Source organism: Dama dama, chromosome 2 (genome assembly GCF_033118175.1).
Source record: "Dama dama isolate Ldn47 chromosome 2, ASM3311817v1, whole genome shotgun sequence".
NCBI lineage: Eukaryota > Metazoa > Chordata > Mammalia > Artiodactyla > Cervidae > Dama > Dama dama.
Genome location: NC_083682.1, coordinates 37,618,761 through 37,640,516, shown reverse-complemented (window position 1 = coordinate 37,640,516; position 21,756 = coordinate 37,618,761). Strand labels below are relative to the sequence as shown.

At 46.2% G+C, this 21,756-nt stretch overlaps 1 protein-coding gene across 7 annotated transcripts in view; it reads left to right on the top strand.

The window, feature by feature from the left end:
- RAB30 (RAB30, member RAS oncogene family) overlaps positions 1–21,756 on the top strand; it is a 93,244-nt gene that overhangs the window by 60,978 nt on the left and 10,510 nt on the right. For 2 of the 7 annotated variants that reach the window (XM_061168407.1, XM_061168413.1), the window contains exons 2-3: positions 11,547–11,647; positions 16,092–16,175. In XM_061168407.1, coding sequence (XP_061024390.1) covers positions 11,555–11,647; positions 16,092–16,175 — 177 coding nt within the window. In that variant the 5' untranslated portion in view covers positions 11,547–11,554. Of the gene's footprint in view, positions 1–11,209; positions 11,325–11,401; positions 11,648–14,480; positions 14,620–16,091; positions 16,176–21,756 lie in introns of those variants that run through there. The other 5 variants (XM_061168419.1, XM_061168404.1, XM_061168424.1 and 2 more) reach the window with 5 other exon arrangements.

Sequence of the window (21,756 nt, the reverse complement as noted above, 5' to 3'; positions counted from 1 at the left end):
CTCATGGGCAAGAGTTTTGTTTTTATTAGGGACACAAATAGCCTATCGTTCTCCCCGTTGGATTTGGCCGTCACACACATGATGGATACTTGGTTTTAAAGGAATTTGGCGTGAAAGAATGAGCCCACCATGTAGAACGACGTGGTTTAATATACACCACAAGCTGGAAAAGGCAACTCCAGAAGCTGGGTGGGACATTCCTTAGAGGGTCTCTGTTACAGTAAGGGGTGCAGCAGAGCAAAGAGAAAACAGAAAGAGACAGACAGAGCACCTCCAATAGATATTTTTAAAAGGGCCCCTTTCACTGTATTAGGATAGCTACCTTGTCTTTTTTTTTTTTTTTTTTAGCTACCTTGTCTTTTAAGCACTATTGTAAGACTGAATGAAAGGGCAGAGGATAATTTTTTTTTTTTTTTAATATTTATTTGGCTGCACTGGGTCTTAGTTACAGCAAATGGGATCTAGTTCCCTGACCGGGAATCAAACCTGGGCCCCCTGCCTTGGGAGTGTGGAGTCTTAGCTACTGGACCATCAGGGAAGTCCCTCTAATTTATTAAGAGTTGGAGGTTATCTTCTTTCCCAAAAAGAGCTAGATACTATAGTCTCTCCAAAAGCAGACACTGTTCTAGTTTTCTTTTGTAGTTTTTCTGGAGATGTTTTATGCAGATGTGCTGGGCTGTGCTAAGCCGCTTCAGCCATGTCTGACTCTGCGACCCTGCGGACTGTAGCCCGCCAGGCTCCTCTGTACCTGGGATTCTCCAGGCAGGAATACTGGAGTGGGTTGCCATGCCCTCCTGCAGGGGTCTTCAGAGATTGAACCCACGGTCCCTTACGTCTCCTACATTACAGGCAGACTCTTTACCTCTAGTGCCACCTGGGGACACATGCAGATGCAGTTAATTAATTATGTGCCCTCTTTTCATACTACGGGCTTCCACAGTGGCTCAGGGGTAAAGAATCTGCCTGCAGGGCAGGAGACTCTGGAGAGACGGGTTTGATCCCTGAGTCAGGAAGATCCCCTGGGGGAGGAAATGGCGACTCACTCCAGTATCCTTGCCGGGAAAATCCCATGAACAGAGGAGCCTGGCGGGCTACAGTCCATGGGGTTGCAAAGAATCAGACACGACTGAGCAAGTGAGGCAGCAGCAGCTTTTCACACTACGCACACTCTTCTCCACCTTGCTTCTTTCACTTAATGTATTTTGCAGACCGCGTGGAATATTGATGTATAGTTTTCACAGTCTGTACAACTATTTTGCAGCTGATGGAGTTAGGCTGATTTCATATATGCTATTATAAACAGTGTTGTAATATATCCCACTCCATGTGTATTTGAACATATGTATCAGTATCAGTGCAGGATAAATTCCTCGAAGTAGAATTGTTGAGTCAGAGGGAGTATAATAGCCTTTTTAGTTTTCGGTCAGTATAGCCTTCCGTAGAAATTGCATTGGTTTGCCTCCCACCAGCAGTATACAGGTGCCCCATTTCTCTATACTCTGTCCAATACAGAGTGAACGTTGCCAATGTGATATGAAAAATGGCCTCTGATTACAAATTCATTGTAGTTTTCATCATAAATTATAATTTATAAATTCATTATAGTTTGAATTTACTCATGAGCAAGGCTGATTTTTTTTTTAATGTAAGCACCATTTTAATTTCATCTGATAAACTGTCTCCTTATGTCTTTTACCCTTTTTTTCTATTGGGTTATTCATCTTTTCTTATTGATTTTTATAGGAAATTAGCCCTTAGTTACATGCATTTCAGATATTTTAGTTCATCTTGTTTTATGATGCAGAATTTTTAAAAATTAGTCAGATGGATCAATATCTTTATTTAATGGCTTTGAGTTTGGGCAATTCTTAGAAAACCTTCCTCACTTTAAGATTTCTGTATTTATGTATATCATGCTTTCTTCTAGCACTTGCATGTTTTCATTTTTAAAAATCCAAATCTCTAATCCATCTGGAATTTATTTTAGTAAGAGGAGTGAGACAGGATTCCAGCTTAATTTTTTTCACAGAAAAACATGGGTTTTGAATCCTAGCACTTTAGCTCATTAGCTGTGTAATTTTAAACAAATAAGTTAACCTCTCTGAACCTCAATTTCTTTATCTGTGGAATAGGAATAATAATGCCTACTTAGTGAGGCTATTGAAAAGGTTAAATAAGATTATGTATGGAAACAGAATAGTTCCTGGCATATAATTAAGTGTTCAAATCATGGTCCAAATACCCAGGAACCTGGGAAAACAGAGGGTGTTCCCACAAGGGGAGAAGTTTGAGGTGCGTGGGATACAGAGGTCACCTTGCAACTCACCAGCGTGTGACTTAGGGTGAATCACTTAAACCCTTGGTTTCCTCACCTGCATAATGAATGATAAGAACCAGTTCTTGTGGAGAGGTCCAGATTAGATCATGTCTGTGAAAGCATTTGGTCAACTGTAAAGGGCCATGACAAAGATGCCGGAGATTAGGGCCTGATGAATGAGAAGCAGCCACGGCACAGGTGGGTGTTTGCCATCCCTGGCTGGGGAGAATAATTAACTTGCAATAACCTGAAATTAGCAGCTGATGTAAAGCAAGTGAGCTTGCAGTGCTTGATTATAGTAATGTTTAGTAATTGCCTTCTAGTAATTAAGCAATAATGAGCTTCCTGAGACAGAAGCTTGTTAGAGCACAAGACAGATCAAGTCCTTCCAGTTCGACGTAGGCTTCTTGAACACCGCCAGGGGAGTATGCAGACATGAGTACCCTGTTGAAGTGTGGTCCTTGTCTTTAAGAGCAGACGGGAGGAGCCGTTGACGGCACAGCCCCCTGCCGCAGACAGAGCACGTGTGGAGATAAACTTGGAGGAAAGTCCGCAGCGCCCCGTGATTGTCCGGGAGAGGGAGAACCACCTTCTCAGCCCTGTGTGTCTGTCTGCACGCAGACCCTGCAGCCCGGCCCAGACCGGAGAGCCCCAGCTCAGTAATGCTTTCTTCAGATGTCACTGGTTGCCCTTTTCTAGTCCTCATTTGGTGGTTTTGGATTCATCAGTTTCCTATCTTGTTTCTCGGGCCCTACCCATCTTCCTCCACTGCTGGGGCTGTGTTCAGGGTCTCTCTGTTTCTCCTAGACCTGATGAGTCCAATTTTTCTCAGGGTAGGAATTGCTAGATAAAGTGTAGGATGCCCGGTTAAATGGAGAAGGCAATGGCACCCCACTCCAGTACTCTTGCCTGGAAAATCCCAGGGATGGGGGAGCCTGGTAGGCTGCAGTCCATGGGGTCGCTAAGAGTCGGACATGACTGGGCGACTTCATTTTCACTTTTCACTTTCACGCATTGGAGAAGGAAATGGCAACCCACTCCAGTACTCTTGCCTGGAAAATCCCAGGGATGGGGGAGCCTGGTGGGCTGCCGTTCATGGGGTTGCAGAGAGTCGGATACGACTGAAGTGACTTGGCAGCAGCAGCCCGGTTAAATTTGAATTTCAGATAAACAACTAATAACTTTATAGTAGCAATATAAGTATGTTCTATGCAATATTGGGGTTATACTTATCTACTAAAAATTATTCATATGTCCCATGTAATATTTAGAGCAAACATACTGCAGTTTATTTGTTGCTATCTGAAATTGAAATTTAAATGGATCTGTACCTCCTTCCATCTTCCCTCCCATCCTTCCCTCCTCCCTCCCTCCATCCCTCCTTCTAAAACCCTATCTGAATAGCCCTGATTTCAAATGCTATAAAATAGCATTTACCATACTCATGTTTCATGGAGTCCAAGTGGCAAGGGCTAGTAAAAGGTATTAATCTTAGAAGATTTTTCAGCTAAAATCATGTTTGGTAAATCCTGGATTAAACAGTTAACCAGTTTTCTTCATTGTAGAAAAGTTTTCAGAACCTTTTAAGTCTCCAGCCCTGGGTTATAGTATTTAGTGTTTCTCGAAGTTATGTCACTGGCCCGCCCCCCTCCCCCCCAACTTCCTGCATTTTTAGGGTCATAGGAGCAAATGTTGAGTGAATGCTGATGGGCCTTCCGGGTGTCTGTTCTATTTGCAGACCATGAGTTCTGATTTGGGGTTTTGGAAAAATAGCCCTCAGTGTGTAAGTCACTCAGTCGTATCTGACTCTTTGTAATCCTATGGAGTGTACGTAGCCTGCCAGCCTCCTCTGTCCATGGGATTTTCCAGGCAAGAATACTGGAGTGGGTTGCCATTTCCTTCTCCAAGCCCTCTGTAGAAAATAAAAAAGAGTTTGTATAATATTGTGATTCTGTTTTTGTTTTAAAAATCTGTACATTAAAAAATAAACACATTGATGTGAGAATATATATACTAAAAAAGCTAAAATATTGTAGAACAAATTATTAACTGTACTGTCCCCGGGGTGGGTGTGGGTAGGGAAAGAGATTTTCCCTAAAGACTTTCTTTCCTTCTTGTTTGACTATATGCTCTGCAGTCAGTATATATGACTCTTGATTGAGGGTTAGGGATTAAAAAAGCTTGATGATTATGCTTTTGAAAACATTTGATTATTGTATATTTTTTTACATACTGCTTTTCTGTTTATTTCCTGATTTGCAACTCAGTGATGTAGGTTCCAATGTTGTTGTTTAGTCACTAATTTGTGTCCGACTCTTTGCGACCCCATGGACTGTAGCCCTCCAGGCTCCTCTGTCCATGGAATTCTCCAGGCAGAAATACTGGAGTGGGTTGCCATTTCCTTCTCCAGAGAAATCTGCTGGGCCCAGGGATTGAACCCACATCTCCTGCTTGGCAGGCAGATTCTTTACCACTGAGCCGCCAGGGAAGCCTCATAAATCCCCGCTTTATGGACGAGGGAACTTTACCCAGCTCCTTGGCTGACCCGGGTCTCTCGCTTTCCTGGAACACTCATGCTGCCTTTTTGGGTTAGCGAAGGGGCGGCACGTGCAGTGCTGGGGAGGGGCTCCCCTGGGGAGCAGCCACGGCTCCTGTTCACCCACGCCCTTGGTTTATAGAGCAAGGTTGAGACCTTGAACAGGAGAAGGACCTGCATGAGACATACAGCTTTTGAACAAGGACAAGTGCCCCAAATATCATTTTCTTTGGCGGGGGCTGGGGGACAGAAGGCAGTGCAGGGATCTGGCCCTTGTTCACTGGAAGCCTTGACTTTTATTGGTTGTGCTGAGCCCAAGAGAGCAGGGGGAGAATGTTCTGATGTACAGCAGTGAATACAGTTTGTTTTGTTTTTTGAAAAGGTCACTTTGATAAGTGCTTTTATGTTGCCAAAATCACATTGCTTAGAATGTTTTTTATTTTTTCCTTTTAAGCTTTTCACAGCACATCTTGTTTCCTTATCTTTTTAAAAATATATATTTAAGCATGATCTATTTATTTATTTATTTTTGATTGTGCTGGTTCTTAATTGCTGCATGGGCTTTTTTCTAGTTGCAGAGAGTGCAGGCTACTCTCCAGTTGCAGTACGTGGGCTTCTCATTGCGGGGCCTTCTCTTGTTGTGGAGCGTGGCCTCTAGGGCATGCCGGCTTCAGTAGTTGCAGCAGATGCGCTCAGTAGTTGTGGGTCCCCGACTCTTCAGCACAGACTCAACAGTCGTGGCCCTCAGGTTTAGTTGCTCTGAGGCATGTGAGATCTTCCGCAACCAGGGATCGAACCCATGTCTCTTGCACTGGCAGGGGAATTCTTTCCCATGGAGCCACCAGGGAAGCCCCTCCTTATCTTTTTTAAACTCATGTTTTTCTTTTCCTCATCTGTTTTTCCTTTTTTGAATTTTATGTACATATCCACTTAGAGCTATTGCGGTATTTACGGTATTTGAGGCTTGGCTTGTTTATCTGAGCAGTGTTCCTGTTTATATCCCATGTGCCGACACTTGGTTACAGGACAAACTGGATGGTGGATGTGGTTTGCTGGCGAAAGTCTGGCTCCAGCTCTGAAAAGAGACCTGGGCACGGAGGGTGGAGCTGTGCTTGTGTGACTGGCGTCAGAGTGAGGCCCTTTCAGTGGGGTGTGCTGCTCCCAGAGTAGGGAGCTTCCAGAACACTGCAGTTCAGAGAGGCCTGGGGGTCCCTTCAGCTTAGCCTCCAGTCCTCATGACAGTTACAGCAGTGCTGTCTACCACCAGGCAGAGGGCAGCAGCATTCTGCTTCAGAAGGAGCTGAAATTAGGAGTTAAATGCATCTGGCTTTGAGTCCTGGTCTTAAGACTAACTAGCTGCCTGACTTTAGAATAACCACTCTGTGCCTCAGTTAGAAAAGGCAGAGGAACCAGAGATCAAATTGCTAACATCTGTTGAATCATAGAAAAAGCAAGAGAGTTCCAGAAAAACATCTGCTTTATTGACTCTGCTAAAGCCTTTGACGGGTGTGTTTCACAGCAAACTGTGGAAAATTCTTAAAGAGATGGGAATACCAGACCACCTTACTTGCCTCCTGCGAAACCTGTATGCAGGTCAAGAAGCAACAGCTAGAACTGGACATGGAGCAACAGACTGGTTCCAAATTGGGGAAGGAGTATGTCAAGGCTGTATATTGTCACCCTGCTTATTTAACTTATATGAAGAGTGCATCTTGAGAAATGCTGAGCTGGGTGAAGCGCAAGCTGGAATCAAGATTGTTGGGAGAAATATCAATAACCTCAGATACACAGATGACACCACCCTTTTGGCAGAAAGTGAAGAGGAACTAAAGAGCCTCTTGAAAGAGGAGAGTGAAAAAGCTGGCTTAAAACTCAACATTCAAAAAATTAAGATCATGGCATCTGGTCCCATCACTTCATGGCAGATAGATGGGGAAACAATAAAAACAGTGACAGACTTTATTTTCTTGGGCTGCACACTTACTGCAGATGGTGACTGCAGCCATGAAATTAAAAGATGCTTGCTCCTTGGAAGAAAAACTTTGACCAACCTAGACAACATATTAAAAATCAGAGATACTACTTTGCCGACAAAGGTCCATCTAGTCAAAGCTATGGTTTTTCTAGTAGTCATGTATGGATATGAGAATTGGACCATCAAGAAGGCTGAGCACTGAAGAATTGATGCTTTTGAACTGTGGTGTTGGAGAAGACTCTTGAGAGTCCCTTGGACTGCAAGGAGGTCCAACCAGTCCATCCTGAAGGAGATCAGTCCTGGGTGTTTTTTGGAAGGACTGATGCTGAAGCTGAAAGTCCAATCCTCTGGCCACCTCATGCGAAGAGCTGACTCACTGAAAAAGACCCTGATGCTGGGAAAGATTGAAGGTGGGAGGAGAAGGGGACAACAGAGGACGAGATGGTTGAATGGCATCACCGACTCAATGGACATGAATTTGAGCAAATTCCAGGAGATGGTGAAGGACAGGGAAGCCTGGCGTGCTGCAGTCCATAGCATTGCAGAGAGTCGGACAAGACTGAGTGACTGAACAACAGAAAGTTAGGGATGGTCATAATAGTACCTACCTCATACGTTGTGGGACTTCCCAGGTGGTAAAGAATGTGCCTGCAATGGAGAACCAGGTTTGATCCCTGGGTTGGGAAGGTCCCCAGGAGGAGGGCATGGCAACCCACTCCAGTATTCTTGCCTGGAGAATCCCATGGACAGAAGAGCCTGGCGGGGCTACAGTCCATGGGGTCGCACAGAGTGGAGCGACTTAGAATGCACATACATTGTGAGGAGTAAATGAGCAAATACATGTAGAAGAATACCTGGCATGTAAGAAACATTGAAGAGAAGAAAATGGCAACCCATTGCAGTATTCTTGCCTGGGAAATCCCATGGACAGAGGAGCCTGGCAGGCTACGGTCCATGGGGTCACAAAGAGTCGGACACGACTGAACGACTAGACAGCAGGAGCCAGAAGCGCTGAATTACAAGAGAAGCCACTGCAATGAGCAACCCGCGTGCTGCAGCTGGAGAGTAGCCCCTGCTCGCTGCAACTTGAGAAAGCCTGCCTGCAGCAACAAAGACCCAGCACCGCCAAAAACAAGTTTTTAAAAATTTTAACAAGAGAATCATTGAATAAGTGTCAGCTATTACCAACAATAATAGAACATACAATTCCTAGAATTGTGCTTGGCCAGTGGCATATCTTTCGACGTGTTTGCTCCAGACAAGGTGTGACTTTTGTTGTCAGTTTTGGGGATGGGGTGTAACTGACAACTTCTGAGTGGATTCCCCCTCCCGGGACGCTGTGTCACCACGCAGCGGTTGGTGACGCCTGGGCTGTTCTGTTACTTCCCAAACAGGAAGACTTCCTCAGAACGCAGTTTCCAGACAGTCTTGTGAGCTTTTCACCCAGCAGTATGTTTTCTATTAAAAACAAAACGGTAACCACAGCCAATCCCCAGGAGTTTACAGGCCAGCGTTCACCATGGGCAGTCTGCATGTTTAAAGGGACCAAACACTTTCCCTCTCAGAGGTTTATTTAAAAGAAAACAACCACAGCCATTCAATGGAGCACTGAAGTTATTTCTTATAGAAAGAGGCGGGACCTTTGCTTTTAGTCTGTGGCTGGCTCCAGGTGGTCACTGCCTGCAGCTTGACTGTGAGCGTGATTCTGGCCAAGTAACTTCACCTTCTTTCCCTGAAGGTGCATAATCTGGGCTCTGCTGACCTTCTCTTAGGAGCCCTGTGTCTCAGCCCTTTATTTTTGGACATTCCCATCTCGATCTTCTGCTTTGTTTCTTTGACCTCTGTCCAAGATGGAGAAATCAATGTGTTGCAAATGATCTGAGCACAGAAAAAGCACCTGACCCAGGGCCACATTCTCTTTTCATTGACTTAGGAAGTGTGAGTTGTGGTCTGTGTGTGAGTCACATGGCCACACATCTTCCTGCTCTCCTTGCACCTAATCCTGAGATTTTTTTTTTCGCTTTTAACAGCTTTATTGAGTTTTAACCCTTGTGTTTTTAACTGGAGTCTGATCTTGATTCTTATCTAAACTGCTCCAATGTGGTAGAAAGAATTTTGGATTTGAACCCCGAGGGGAAAAGAAGAGGAAAATCAATATTTATTGGGTTTTGCCCTCGTCATTCAATTTGTCAGGGTTTTCTGAAGTTGCTAGTATGAGCCGGGCTTTGTGAAAGACACTCTAGGGTGGTGCTTCGGGCAATGTAGGTGCTGGACCCAGGCTCTCTGGGTTTGACTTTCAGCTCCATCAGCTCTTTAAGTGGGATCTTAATGACTTCTTAACCTGTGCGTCAGCGTCCCCATCTGTCAAGTTAGGATGTTAGTCGTGTCTACCTGATAGGAGTGTTGTGAGGATTGAATGAGTTAATAATATAGAACGAGGTGATGGTGATGATGGTGGTAGTGGTGAAGACAGTAGTGACAGCAATGATGATGATACGGAGGGGCTAGGATCAGGGCTCAACCAGACACACACTTCACTGCTTTCATGATGCTCACAGTCGTGTATGCACGTGCACGCGTGTGCTAAGGGATGCACTTGGAACGTGAGACAGATATCAATAAATAAGCCCAGTAGAACTTGGTGAGAGGAGGAGACAGGGGAGGCTCCTTTTGGTGGCATGTATGTCTTCTGGACTTGAAGCCTGGCTGTTGTCTTTATATTTGGACTGCCCTCACTTGACTCACCTGTAAACTAGGTCACATAAAACACCCGCCTCATAGACTTGTAAAAAGAAATGGAAACAGACATAAAGCGCCAAGTATGGTGCCTGACATATGGTGAGTTGACTGACCATTTGTGGACCCAGATTCTTGCCAGAGAGATACTTTTCCTCCGCTGTCCCAGGGAACAGAGACGTGCATGTTGGCTTGGCTGTCAGTCGTCTTTCGGAGGATCGCTGGAATCCACATAGAAATCACCCTTGTGCACGTGGAACTCCCCTGGCCCCTTCGCAGTCGCTTCGCAGTGGCCTCTCCCTCTATCCCTGCAGCCCTCAGCCCTCAGAGCTCCGCGGCAGGTGGGCGTCACCCAGGGCTGCCCCCCGCACTCCCAGGCCCCCTGGCCCCCTGCACTCACGGACCCTCCTTTACCATTCCCTCCAGAGTCGGTCCGCCAGGCTTGTTCCGTCTTCTCCTTGTGAAATAAGCCCTGCTCCTGGTTTCTTGAATGGTGACTAACTTCATTATTGTTCTGTAGCTTTTCTCATGTTGATCTCCAGGGCAGAGACTATTTCACCTCTGCCTTTCCTATCGGATGACTGTTTTTAGTGTTTAGTCGCTCAGCCTTGTCTGACTCTATTGCAACCTCACGGACTGTAGCCCGCCAGGCTCCTCTGTCCATGGGATTTTCCAGGCAGGAAGACTGGAGTGGGCTGCCATTCCCTTCTCCAGGGGATCTTCCCGACCCAGGGATCAAACTCGCGTCTCCTGCTTGGCAGGCAGATTGCCTACCTCTGAGCCATCAGGGAAGTCTAAGTGACTAGAACAGTGCTATAGTAGGTACTGAATTGTTTTTGCCAGGATGGGTTTTATGGGTACCAAGGCTGTTTTACATGGTCTTCTTTTTTTCCTTTAAATTTTCGCAACAGTTCTCTGAAGGAGACAAAGCGGGTAGTCTTTTTAGCACAGTTGAGAAACTAAGGCCTTTACTTCAGCCGTAGGCTCATTAGTTAATTATTTAATGCTACAGAGTAGATATGACTAAGTGTAACTCTGTCCCATGGGCTAGGAAAATAGAGCTGAAAGACGTCATCCATTCCCTCAAAGATGAGGCAGACATTAGAACAAAGAATGTTATGAAGTTTTAGGACAGAGGAATGGTGAACGTGTTTATTTGGGGAAGATGAGCAGAAAACTCAGAGAGAAAGAGATGCTTCCATCAGTCCTTAAAGGACTAACTTCCAAACATAGAAAGGTTAAGGCAGGGATTGTTTTTTATATAAACTTGATTCCCTACAGTGGCAAGTACTCAATAAACGTTTGTAATATGAACACACACACACACACACACACACAGTGAGTGAGCAGGAGGGCTTCCCAGGCAGAGGAAATACTGGTACGTAGCCCAGGGAAATGGAAGGTCGGCACTTTGAGAGGTGCTGTAGCATCCACACGGCTGGCAGGAGGTGAATAGCAGCAGGATGGTGGTTGAGGGGAAGATGGCAGCATCTCCCCCCAGTAGGACCCCAGGCCCCCCAGGACTTGCAAGAGACTGAAAGCTTCCTCCCTTCATTCAGACTCCCAGTCTCTAGCCCTTCCTCCCAGAGGCACTCACAGCATCTACGTAAACCACCTTTCAGCTTTGCATGGGCTCCGCTTCGCTGCTTCCTTGCACCCCCAGCTTGTCTGCGCAGAGGTTCATAATCTCCTTTTTGCGGCTGAAAGAAAACAGCTGACCACAGGAGCGACCTGCGACCCGACTGCTTGGCAGAATAAAGGTTACCGGGTGAAAGGGCGCCTGTGGTTGAGGGGACCAGGAAGGGATAAAGGCCGTCTGTGACCACACACCTGCGTTCCTCTCTCGGGGGCAGGGTCACGGGAGGGAGCGCTGCTCCTCTGATGAGTCAGCCCCGTGCTTCCCGGGGAGACGGGCTGGCGAAGCTTGAGCTCTGTGGGCGAGTCTGACCAGGCCCATCTCACTCCCTGTATTTGCCTTGCAGCTGTGTAAATGAGTATGGAAGATTATGATTTCCTGTTTAAAATTGTTTTAATCGGCAATGCTGGTGTGGGGAAGACGTGCCTAGTCCGACGGTTCACTCAGGTAAGAACTCTGGGGTCTGGGTCGGCTTTCTGTGTGTGGCCTGCGGAGCCGCAGGTGGTGGGTTAGTCCCTGAGTCGTGTCTGACTCTTGCAACCCCCGGGGCTGCAGCCCGCCAGGCTCCTCTGTCCATGGGATTCTCCAGGCAAGAAAACTGGAGTGGGTTGCCATGCCCTCCTCCAGGGGATCTTCCCGACCCAGGGATCGAACTCGAGTCTCCTGCTTGGCAGGCCGATTCTTTACTGCTGAGGCACCAGGGCCTACAGGGTTAGGGGAGCCTAATAGGATAGGTAAGCGGTACCCACCCCAGCCTCTTGGCTGCTAGTCCTTAACAAGCCCTTTCCAAGTGTACCAGTTCTATAGCCTAAACTAGAAGGTTTGGTTTTGACATTTAAAATTTTCCATCTTATATGAAATCTCTGTAGTGGTGAACACGACCATTCCTTCCTCTGTGAAATACCCTTTGCTCTTTTCTTTCCTTTTGTTTTGATTTTTTTAAATTGAAGTATAGTTGGTGAGCAATATTATATGTTATAGGTGTGCAGTATAGTGATTCACCCTTTTTAAAAGGTTATACTCCATTTAGAGTTATAAAATGTTGGCTGTATTCCCTGTGTTGTGTAAAAGATCCACACAGCTTATTTGTTTTATACGTAATAGTTTGTATAGGCTAGAGCGTTTAAACCCTCCCCAGGGAGCAGGCTCAGTGAGTTACCACCAGCCCTCCTAAGCCTCCCATGGCTTCCTCTGGTGAAAGGGGTGAGTGGTTTTGCTCTCAGTCTTCAGTATCAAAAATACCTTTGTTGTTGTTTAATCACTAAGTCATGTCCAACTCTTTGCGACCCCATGGACCGTAGGCCTCCAGGCTCTGTCCATGGGATTTTCCAGGCAAGAATATTGGAGTTGGTTGCCATTTACTTCTCCAGGGAGTCTTCACAATCCAGGAGTCGAACCCATGTTTCCTGCTTGGCAGGCAGATTCTTTTACCACTGAGCCACCTGGGAAACCCATCAAAAATACCTTATTGGATTAAAAAAAAACACCCAGATTACTCGTTAATAATAATACAAATGAAAACCAATAATAATTAAGTGGAAATGAGTCTGGACATCAAGTTAAACTCACATGTTAACTTTTTAAAAACTCAAATTCAAATTAAACCACTCAAACTCCCTGCTGATGCCCTGTCAATTCCTCCCAGAAAACAGACTGAATCATTTTGGTTTAGAACCAAATATGCTGATTTTTCTAACCTACTCCATGAGCATGAAATGAGAACAATGAAGGAGCATTTGAACCAAATTAGATGTTCCCTCTGGGTTGAGTCTTTTGTTCTCAGTACCAGTGCCCTTTGGGGGGCTGCCCTTTTGGGAATTATTGCCAGAGATTATATACCTGATTTTACCCAGAAATGGGTGGAAAATCATTCTGAGATTGACCCTCTTTTGTGTTTTCCTGGAAAATGATGACTGGCATCCTTTTCAGGATTTATCATGCACGACGCATCTTGCATTGTCATCAAGTGCTAGTGGGGAAGTTGAGAATAGCTCTCCTGTCTAAGGCAGAGGGCAGTTTGATGCTGGGGAGGGTACACTGGCTGGAGAAGACCTGGACCTTCATCCCAAGTCTGCCCCGGCTCGCCTGGGAGCCCTGCCCAGCCTCCCTGCTTTCCTTTGATCCCCAAGTCCCCTTCTAGCTCTGAGAGCCTGTGGTTCTATGGAAAACCGGAGAGGCAGATTGGATAACACAAACAGCTGGAGGGCACAGAGTAATCTTTGGAAATTTCGAGGTTTTTCCCAGGATAATGAACACAGAAGAGAACTTGTTAGTAAGCCAGGTATGCGTGTGGTGCTAAGCTGCTTCAGTTGTGTCCGACTCTTTGCAGCCCTATGGACTGTAGCCCACCAGGCTCCTCTGTTTCTGGAATTCTCCACCAAGAATACTGGAGTGGGTTGCCCTTCCCTTTTCCAGAGGATCTTCCCCACCCAGGGACTGAACCCACATTTCCTGCTGCTCCTGTGTTGCAGGCAGATTCTTTACCACCAAGCCACTGGGAAAACCTCCTAAACCATGGTCGGGTAAAATAAAAAATGACAAGCTTACTGGCTTCTGGGTTCAGTCAGCCGCCATGGCATAATATTTGAAACTCCAGCTGGTTTTACTTCCACCTAACGTTAGTAATCTTTTCTGCTTTTAGCAAGTGGATGAGACTGCAGAGATGTAGAGAAGTTTGCAGCCCCTTTATCGAAAATTCCCTTGACCTTGTCTTATTACTGAAAGTTCCCTTAGAAATTTTTCAGTCCACTCTGCTCATTTTATAGGTTAAAAAAACCCTGAGGTCTAGAGGAATGAAATGACTTATTAGCAATCTCGTATCATGTTAGTGGCAAGGCTGGGATGAGAAGCTAGATCTTCTAGCTCACAGCTTGATCATTTTTACCTTCTGCATGCTCTCTCCTCGGAGACCATAGGATTCTGGCCTTTCTTATTTAAAAGCCTAATTCTCATCATTAGGGGTAAAAATACCTCCCCACCCCTTTTTTGGTCATACCACTAGGCATGTGGGATCTTCGTTTCCTTACCAGGGATCGAACCTGTGCCCCTGTAGTGGAAGCTTGGAGTCTAAACTACTGGACCACCAGGGAAGTCCAGAAATGTTTCCATTTTTAAACAGTTATATTTAGCAGACTCTTTGTGATCCTATGGACTATACAGTCCATGGAATTCTTCAGGCCAGAATACTGGAGTGGGTAGCCTTTCCCTTCTTCAGGGGATCTTCCCAACCCAGGGATCGAACCCAGGTCTCCCACATTACAGGTGGATTCTTTACCAGCTGAGCCACAAGGGAAGCCCAAGAATATTGGAGTGGGTAGCCTATCCCTTCTCCAGCGGATCTTTCCCAACCCAGGAATCAAACCAGGGTCTTCATTGCAGGCGGATTCTTTACCAACTGAGCTATGAAGGAAGCCCAACCAGTAAGCCCACCACCCCTTAGTTTTTCTTTTCTGTTTACTTTACACCTCTCTTGGCTCCTCAGCTCCACCCCTCCTAGAGTTCATGTTTCATAGACAGGAATATGTTTGGTTTTGTTATTTAGTTGACAGTTAAAAATGGATTGGATTCAGCTGGTTTTGAGGCATGAGGAATTGGGGAATGAAATGATGAGGGAGACATTGGGAAGGGTTTGTTTTATTTTTTGGCATTTGTTCCACTGCAAAACAGCTGGAGCTATAAACTTGAAGCTTGGCAGCCTTGTGTTTGAGCCAAACCAAAATAGAAGAAAATTGATTCAATATTTGTAAGTGAAGTTATGAGTGTTTATATTTACATGGTTTGCAGACGTGCAGTGGAACATTTGCTGTCGGTTTGATGCTCAGTCTTTCAAGTTCAGACTTTAATTAAAGACCTCTCTTATTAGGGAATAGACTTAATTAATGGTGCCCCCAATCTTAGCTCCCAGAGCTAATAAAGTCCATTTTATTTTAATTTCTGAAAATTTCTGGAGTGTGAATGTGAAGAGGAAAGAGAAACTAGGTGGAGGGTTTTTTCTTGATAGAATTCCTTCCCTCCAACTTCCTCTCTAAGCTTATGGGAAATATTATGTAACAGTAAATTACAGTATACATGTAATTTTACTAAAATCATACCTTTTTAGTTCAGCTTCCAATCTGATATAAAGCTTTGTTTTGAAGTACTTACGTTAGACCAGAGAGGGACTGGTTTGCCTGAGGTCACCCTGAGCTCCTTAGGCTGCTTGCTGCCTCTTAGTCTGGTGCTATTTCTACTATTCTGTCCCCCTGGATGAATTTATCTTTTTCAATCACTGTCCCAGGGTCGTTGGCCCTGATCTCATGTAGTTGTATCTATATGGAGGAAATAGTTATCACTCTCAGGGGAGAGGGAAATTCAGAGCATCACTGTCTCCTTCATGTTTCTTGTGTTGATTTCTTATTTGTTTCTTCATCTTGGTGGCTCACACCCATGGCCGTTCATGCCCTAGGCTAACAGCCAGTTGTAGTCTTCCTGGATCTTATCTTTTAGAGCACCTACCCATTTTGCCCTCACCCTAACCATACCAGTTTCATCCCTACGGCTCCATGTTCCTGAGTCTTAATCCTTGTGTCTGATTTTTGTTTCATTCTTTGAAGTTAATTCCCCCATCCTTTCCCAGTTCTCTTCCTTCCCTCTCTGTCTGCTTCCTCCTTTCTTGGTCCCTGTTTCCCCTTCCTTCTTCTTTCAACATGTCTTTCACCCCCATTCATCCTCCTTTCTCCTCCCTCAAATCATACACACAAAGATAAATTAGATAGGGTTCCCATGGCACTAACCGGAGTTCTCTCTTCGGTCAGTTAACTCAGCCAAAGGAAGGGGCTGGCAGTGGGGTGGGGGAGGATTTCATTTAATTGAAAGGTTTGCTTATTGTTATTTTCTATTATTTCTGCTTTAGGGTCTTTTTCCCCCAGGACAAGGAGCCACAATTGGAGTTGATTTTATGATTAAGACAGTGGAGATTAATGGTGAAAAAGTAAAGGTAAGATGCTAAATGTCCAATAAGGCTTTCATTGTGCTATGTAAGAAGAAGCAGTTGTTTTCATGACATTTATTAAATCACCTAGTGGAAACCCACATTGAAAATGACATACTCAGCCATGACAGCTCATTTCCAGACAGAGTTCCTCTGTTCTCTTCATAGGGGCAGAAAGGGGTTGAGGGTGGCATGTTTACAGATCAGAAGACAGCAAGATAAGAGCTAAGGCCAGTTTGTCCTGCTCTTGTCATGTCGGATGAGATGTAAAAACAAGGAAGAAATTTCTTTTGGGAATCTCTTGAGTTGGGCTCTTAAGACCTAGGTACTTCTTTCTTTCTTTTTCTCTGTCTCTGCCTCCCTCCTTCTCCCTCCCTCCTTTCTTTCCACTGCACACTTTGCAGGATCTTAGTTCCCCGACCACAGATCGAATCTAGGCCCTCGGCAGTGAAAGCACGGAGCCCTAACCACTGGACTACCAGGGAATTCCCTACTTCTTTCTTAATCGCAGCCTCATTAAAGAGCCTGCTGATTTCTATATTCATCATTCCATCGTATGAATCATTTATTAGAATTATTCTGTCTCCCACCCTACCACAACCCCTGATAAGCGAGAAATACTAAATTAGGGGTCCAGGAAGGGTCCCACCCCTGCTTTGTCGCCTCTGGGCAGTTTGGTACCTGAAAGAGGTACAGTGGGTTCAGTAACAAGAAAAGGGAGGGAGTGTTTTTCAAATGCCTAATATGTGTTGATCCCTCTGCTGCCTTCTTTTACATTTAACTCAATCCTTATTGTAAACCCTGTGAGGTAAGTGCTAAATTATCTTCATTTTGTATTTTTTAGAGAGGTCCAGTGATTTATTTATCCACGATTACACAGTTAGCAAGGGAGGTAGGTGGGATATGAATTGGTTTTATATGAGCCAGTGAGTCCCATCGCCTCCCTGGGGTGAAGGCAGGCATAATGAGCCATTACCTTGGAGCAAGGAAAGAGGGAGACAGTGGAAAGAAATGTGCGGTAAGACTAAGTTACTTGGAAGGAGGGTAGAGGTACTATCTTTGGCGCTATGCCCGTCAGAGTGAGTGAGATTCCACAGTCAGACCTTTCAGAGCTGAGTGCCGTGGAAAGAAGGGATGATCCTGGGATCAACAGTACAGTGAGCACTGTGGCATCAGAGTTCCAGCCAGACCCCAACTTCAGCACCTCAATCTCAGTACCCCATCCTTGGCACCTCAACCTCAGCACCCCAACCTCATACCCCAGCCTTAACCTCATACCCCAACCTCAGCACCCCAACCTCATACCCCAGCCTTAACCTCATACCCCAACCTCAGCACCCCAACCTCATACCCCAGCCTCAGCACCCTAACCTCATACTCCAACCTCAGCACCCCAACCTCATACCCCAACCTCAGCACCCCAACCTCAGCACCCCAACCTCATACCCCAACCTCAGCACTCCAACCTCAGCACCCCAACCTCATACCCCAACCTCAGCGTCCCAACCTCAGCACCCCAACCTCAGCGTCCCAACCTCATACCCCAACCTCAACACCCCAACCTCAACACCCCAACCTCATACCCCAACCTCAACACCCCAACCTGAGCACCCCAACCTCATACCCCAACCTCAGCACCCCAACCTCATACCCCAACCTCAGCACCCCAACCTCATACCCCAACCTCAACACCCCAACCTCAACACCCCAACCTCATACCCCAACCTCAACACCCCAACCTCAACACCCCAACCTCATACCCCAGCCTCAACACCCCAACCTCAACACCCCAACCTCAACACCCCAACCTCATACCCCAACCTCAACACCCCAACCTCAACACCCCAACCTCATACCCCAGCCTCAACACCCCAACCTCATACCCCAACCTCAACACCCCGACCTCATACCCCAACCTCAACACCCCAACCTCAGCACCCCAACCTCATACCCCCACCTCAGCATCCCAACCTCATACCCCAGCCTTAACCTTGTACCCCAACCTCAGCACCCCAACCTCATACCCCAGCCTTAACCTCATACCCCAACCTCAGCACCCCAACCTCATACCCCAGCCTCAGCACCCTAACCTCATACCCCAACCTCAGCACCCCAACCTCATACCCCAACCTCAGCACCCCAACCTCATACCCCAACCTCATACCCCAACCTCAGCACCCCAACCTCATACCCCAACCTCATACCCCAACCTCAGCACCCCAGCCTCAGCACCCCAACCTCATACCCCAACCTCAGCACCCCAACCTCAACACCCCAACCTCAGCATCCCAACCTCATACCCCAACCTCAGCATCCCAACCTCATACCCCAACCTCAGCACCCCAACCTCAACACCCCAACCTCAGCACCCCAACCTCATACCCCAACCTCAGCACCCCAACCTCATACCCCAACCTCAGCACCCCAACCTCATACCCCAGCCTCAGCACCCCAACCTCATACCCCAACCTCAGCACCCCAACCTCATACCCCAACTTCAGCACCCCAACCTCATACCCCAACCTCAGCACCCCAACCTCATACCCCAACCTCAGCACCCCAACCTCATACCCCAACCTCATACCCCAACCTCATACCCCAGCCTCAGCACCCCAACCTCGTACCCCGACCTCAGCATCCTAAGGTGAGTCCGTGCCCCTTGCATCCTTCTCCCACGGGTGCCTGCGGTCCTGCCTTCGGATGCCTCGGGAAGGACAGAGAAGCTCCAGGGTGCTGTGACAGCATGCTGCAGGCACACAGCTGTGTTTAGGATGAGGCTCCTGAGTGGGGCACAGAAACTTTCCCAGTGGCCCTTCAGCCCTGACTCCTCAGAGGGGTTCGTTACTGCAGACGTCTACACCAGATACAATAGTGATGGAGAGCTGGGCCCTCTGGAAAACAGTATGTGGACTCCATGTGAGCGTCCACTGGAAAGTTCAGAAAACCAGTGCTTTGAGGTGGAGAGAGGGAGCTAGGCTGTGGGGAGAGGAGGGAGCCAGGAGTGTGCACTGGAGAGGCAGTGGCAGGAAGAGCCATGTGTAGTTCTCTCTTGTTCCAGCAGAGGGAGCTGGCTGCCATCCCAAGGAGCTGGGTTAAGTTCACTAGGCATTTTATTTCCAGATATTTGGTTTTATCATTTATATCCATATATATGTATGAGTTCATTCCTTTGACCAGAAAGGTTTGCACCTTCCATATGCCAGGTTCTGGGAATGGAAAGCAGTGAATAAAGAAATGGTCCCCATTGATAAGGAACAGGCTTATTTTTCTTTCCTCAATTCCCAAGTTTAGTTATTACATTTATTCCACTTTCTGTGAACCATAACCTCATTTTTAAGTACTTATTATACTCAGCTAAAGATCCATCTTTTTATAGTATCTGAATCTACCACAGGCTCCCCGAGAAGAAGGTTTATGTCTTACTCATCTTTGGATCACAGCACAGTTCCCTTTTCTATCGTCACTTCAGGCCTCTGGTCGTTCATCTGTGAGAAGTGAGAGTTGGCTCATCTCCCAAATCCAGTTTTAATGAATCTTTGCCTGTGAATCTTTCTAGCCATATATGTAGAATCAAGACAGAAAATGACCCTCTTCAACCACAGTGATCCAAGGGTCTCATGAACACCGACACAGGAGGAGAGCAGCCCGCGTCTCACCGAGGAAACAGTTATTTTCTTATTATTGTCAGTGTTCTTTAACATGTACCGAGTACCTCTTCTTAGTCAGAGTTTAGTGACTTTTTGCTGGGAGTCTGCAGGCTTTCCCAGCACCCCGGAGAGCCCATGGAAAGAGAATCCACTGCTGGTTTGCACAGAATCACCCACCTGGTGAGAGGCAGGGCAAGACCTGAATGCTAAGTTTTCTCCTGAGTGCTCACCATCCACTCTCAGCCTTCCCTACAAGTCCCTTTCTTTCTAGGATGGCTCCCAGGATCACAGGCAGCTAATCAACGCTATTAGAGGGATTCCCATAGCTATTAAGTGAAGAAAGTGGAAGTGTTAGTCACTCATTTGTGTCCGACTCTTTGCAAGCTACCCCATGGACTGTAGCTCACCAGGCTCCTCTCTGTCCATGGAATTCTCCAGGCAAGAATACTGGAGTGAGTTGCCATTCCCCTTCTCCAGAGGATCTTCCTCACCCAGGGATCGAACCCAGATCTCCTGCATTGCAGGCAGATTCTTTATTGTCTGAGCCGCCAGGGAAGCCCGTAGCTATTGAGGCTTAGAGTCAAATCAGTGGAGGCAAAGTTAAAGAAGAGGCTCTTCTTTTAAAGTGGTCTGATTATGAAGGTGACCTTGGGTAGAAAATATAATTAAAACCTGTATAGAATTTTCTCTTAATCCATTAATTTCTTTTAGTCTGTCATAAATTAATGAGTATTAAGCAAAACTCTAAGCTCAGTCTATGACATTTTAACCTTAAGAGATTAGTTATAATAGAAATAGAAGATTTGCTGGATTTTCCTCTCATCAGGTATGCATTGTGTAGATAGGAAAGTCTTGGGAGTATGCACATGTGTTTACTCTTTGAACCATCTGTCCATCCTTTCCTTCATCCAGCCATCCTGTGTCAGAGTGAATGCTTTGTACCAAGCGCTGTGGTATGGTAAAGCGTCTTTCTTCCCTAGTAACTTCCTGTCATTTTCAGAAACATTTCCTCTGTGAAACCTTCTTTAACTCCCTATTAATGATTTAAGCAGAATGAGTCCATCCTTGCTTTGTGATTCCACCATCGTCAGGTCATTCAGTTAGCCATCACTTCAATGTGTCCACCATGAACCATGGATTGTTTTATGTGTGGCCCTGGAGTATATGGTTAAATGAGAGACAGCCTTCACCCTCAGAGAACTCAGTCTTACAAGGGGACACAGTGGATTGCAATACTATTATTTTTTTGGCTGTGTCACATGGCGTATGGGATCTCAGTTCCCTGACCAGGAATTGAACCTGCGCTCCCTGCAGTGGAAGTGCAGAATCTTAAGCTCTGGACCACTTGGGAAGTCCCTGTGGTACATTTTTGTAGCAATGAGGTAATAAAGGTGTGAGTGATAATGCAAAGAAGAGAGTGGACAATAGCACAGCCTCATGCTGGAGGTGAGAGTGGTTAGAAACCCCGGGCAGGGGTATTGAGAACGTATTGATGGACATAAGTCCCATACCAGGAGACACTCTCCTGCTGGCCCTTCTTTAATGGAACATCTCATATCTTACCATGGGCTTCCCAAGTGATGCTAGTGGTGAAGAACCTGCCTGCAAGCGCAGGAGATGTAAGAGATGTGGGTTCAGTCCCTGGATCAGGAAGGTCTCCTGGAGGAGGGCATGACAACCCACTCTAGTATTCTGGCCTGGAGAATTCCATGAACCAAGGAGCCTGGTGGGCTACAGTTCATAGGGTTGCAAAGAGGCAGACATGACTGAAGCGACTTAGCATGCTCGCCTATCTTATCATAGTTAGTCAACTGTGTATTCATCCTCCTTTACTATGAGCATTTTGATATCAGGGATCATGTTTTATTTATCTTTGTGTTTTCCCTGTGTTTAGCACAATGCTCTGCATCTATTTATGATCTGTAAATGCTGAAAAAGAG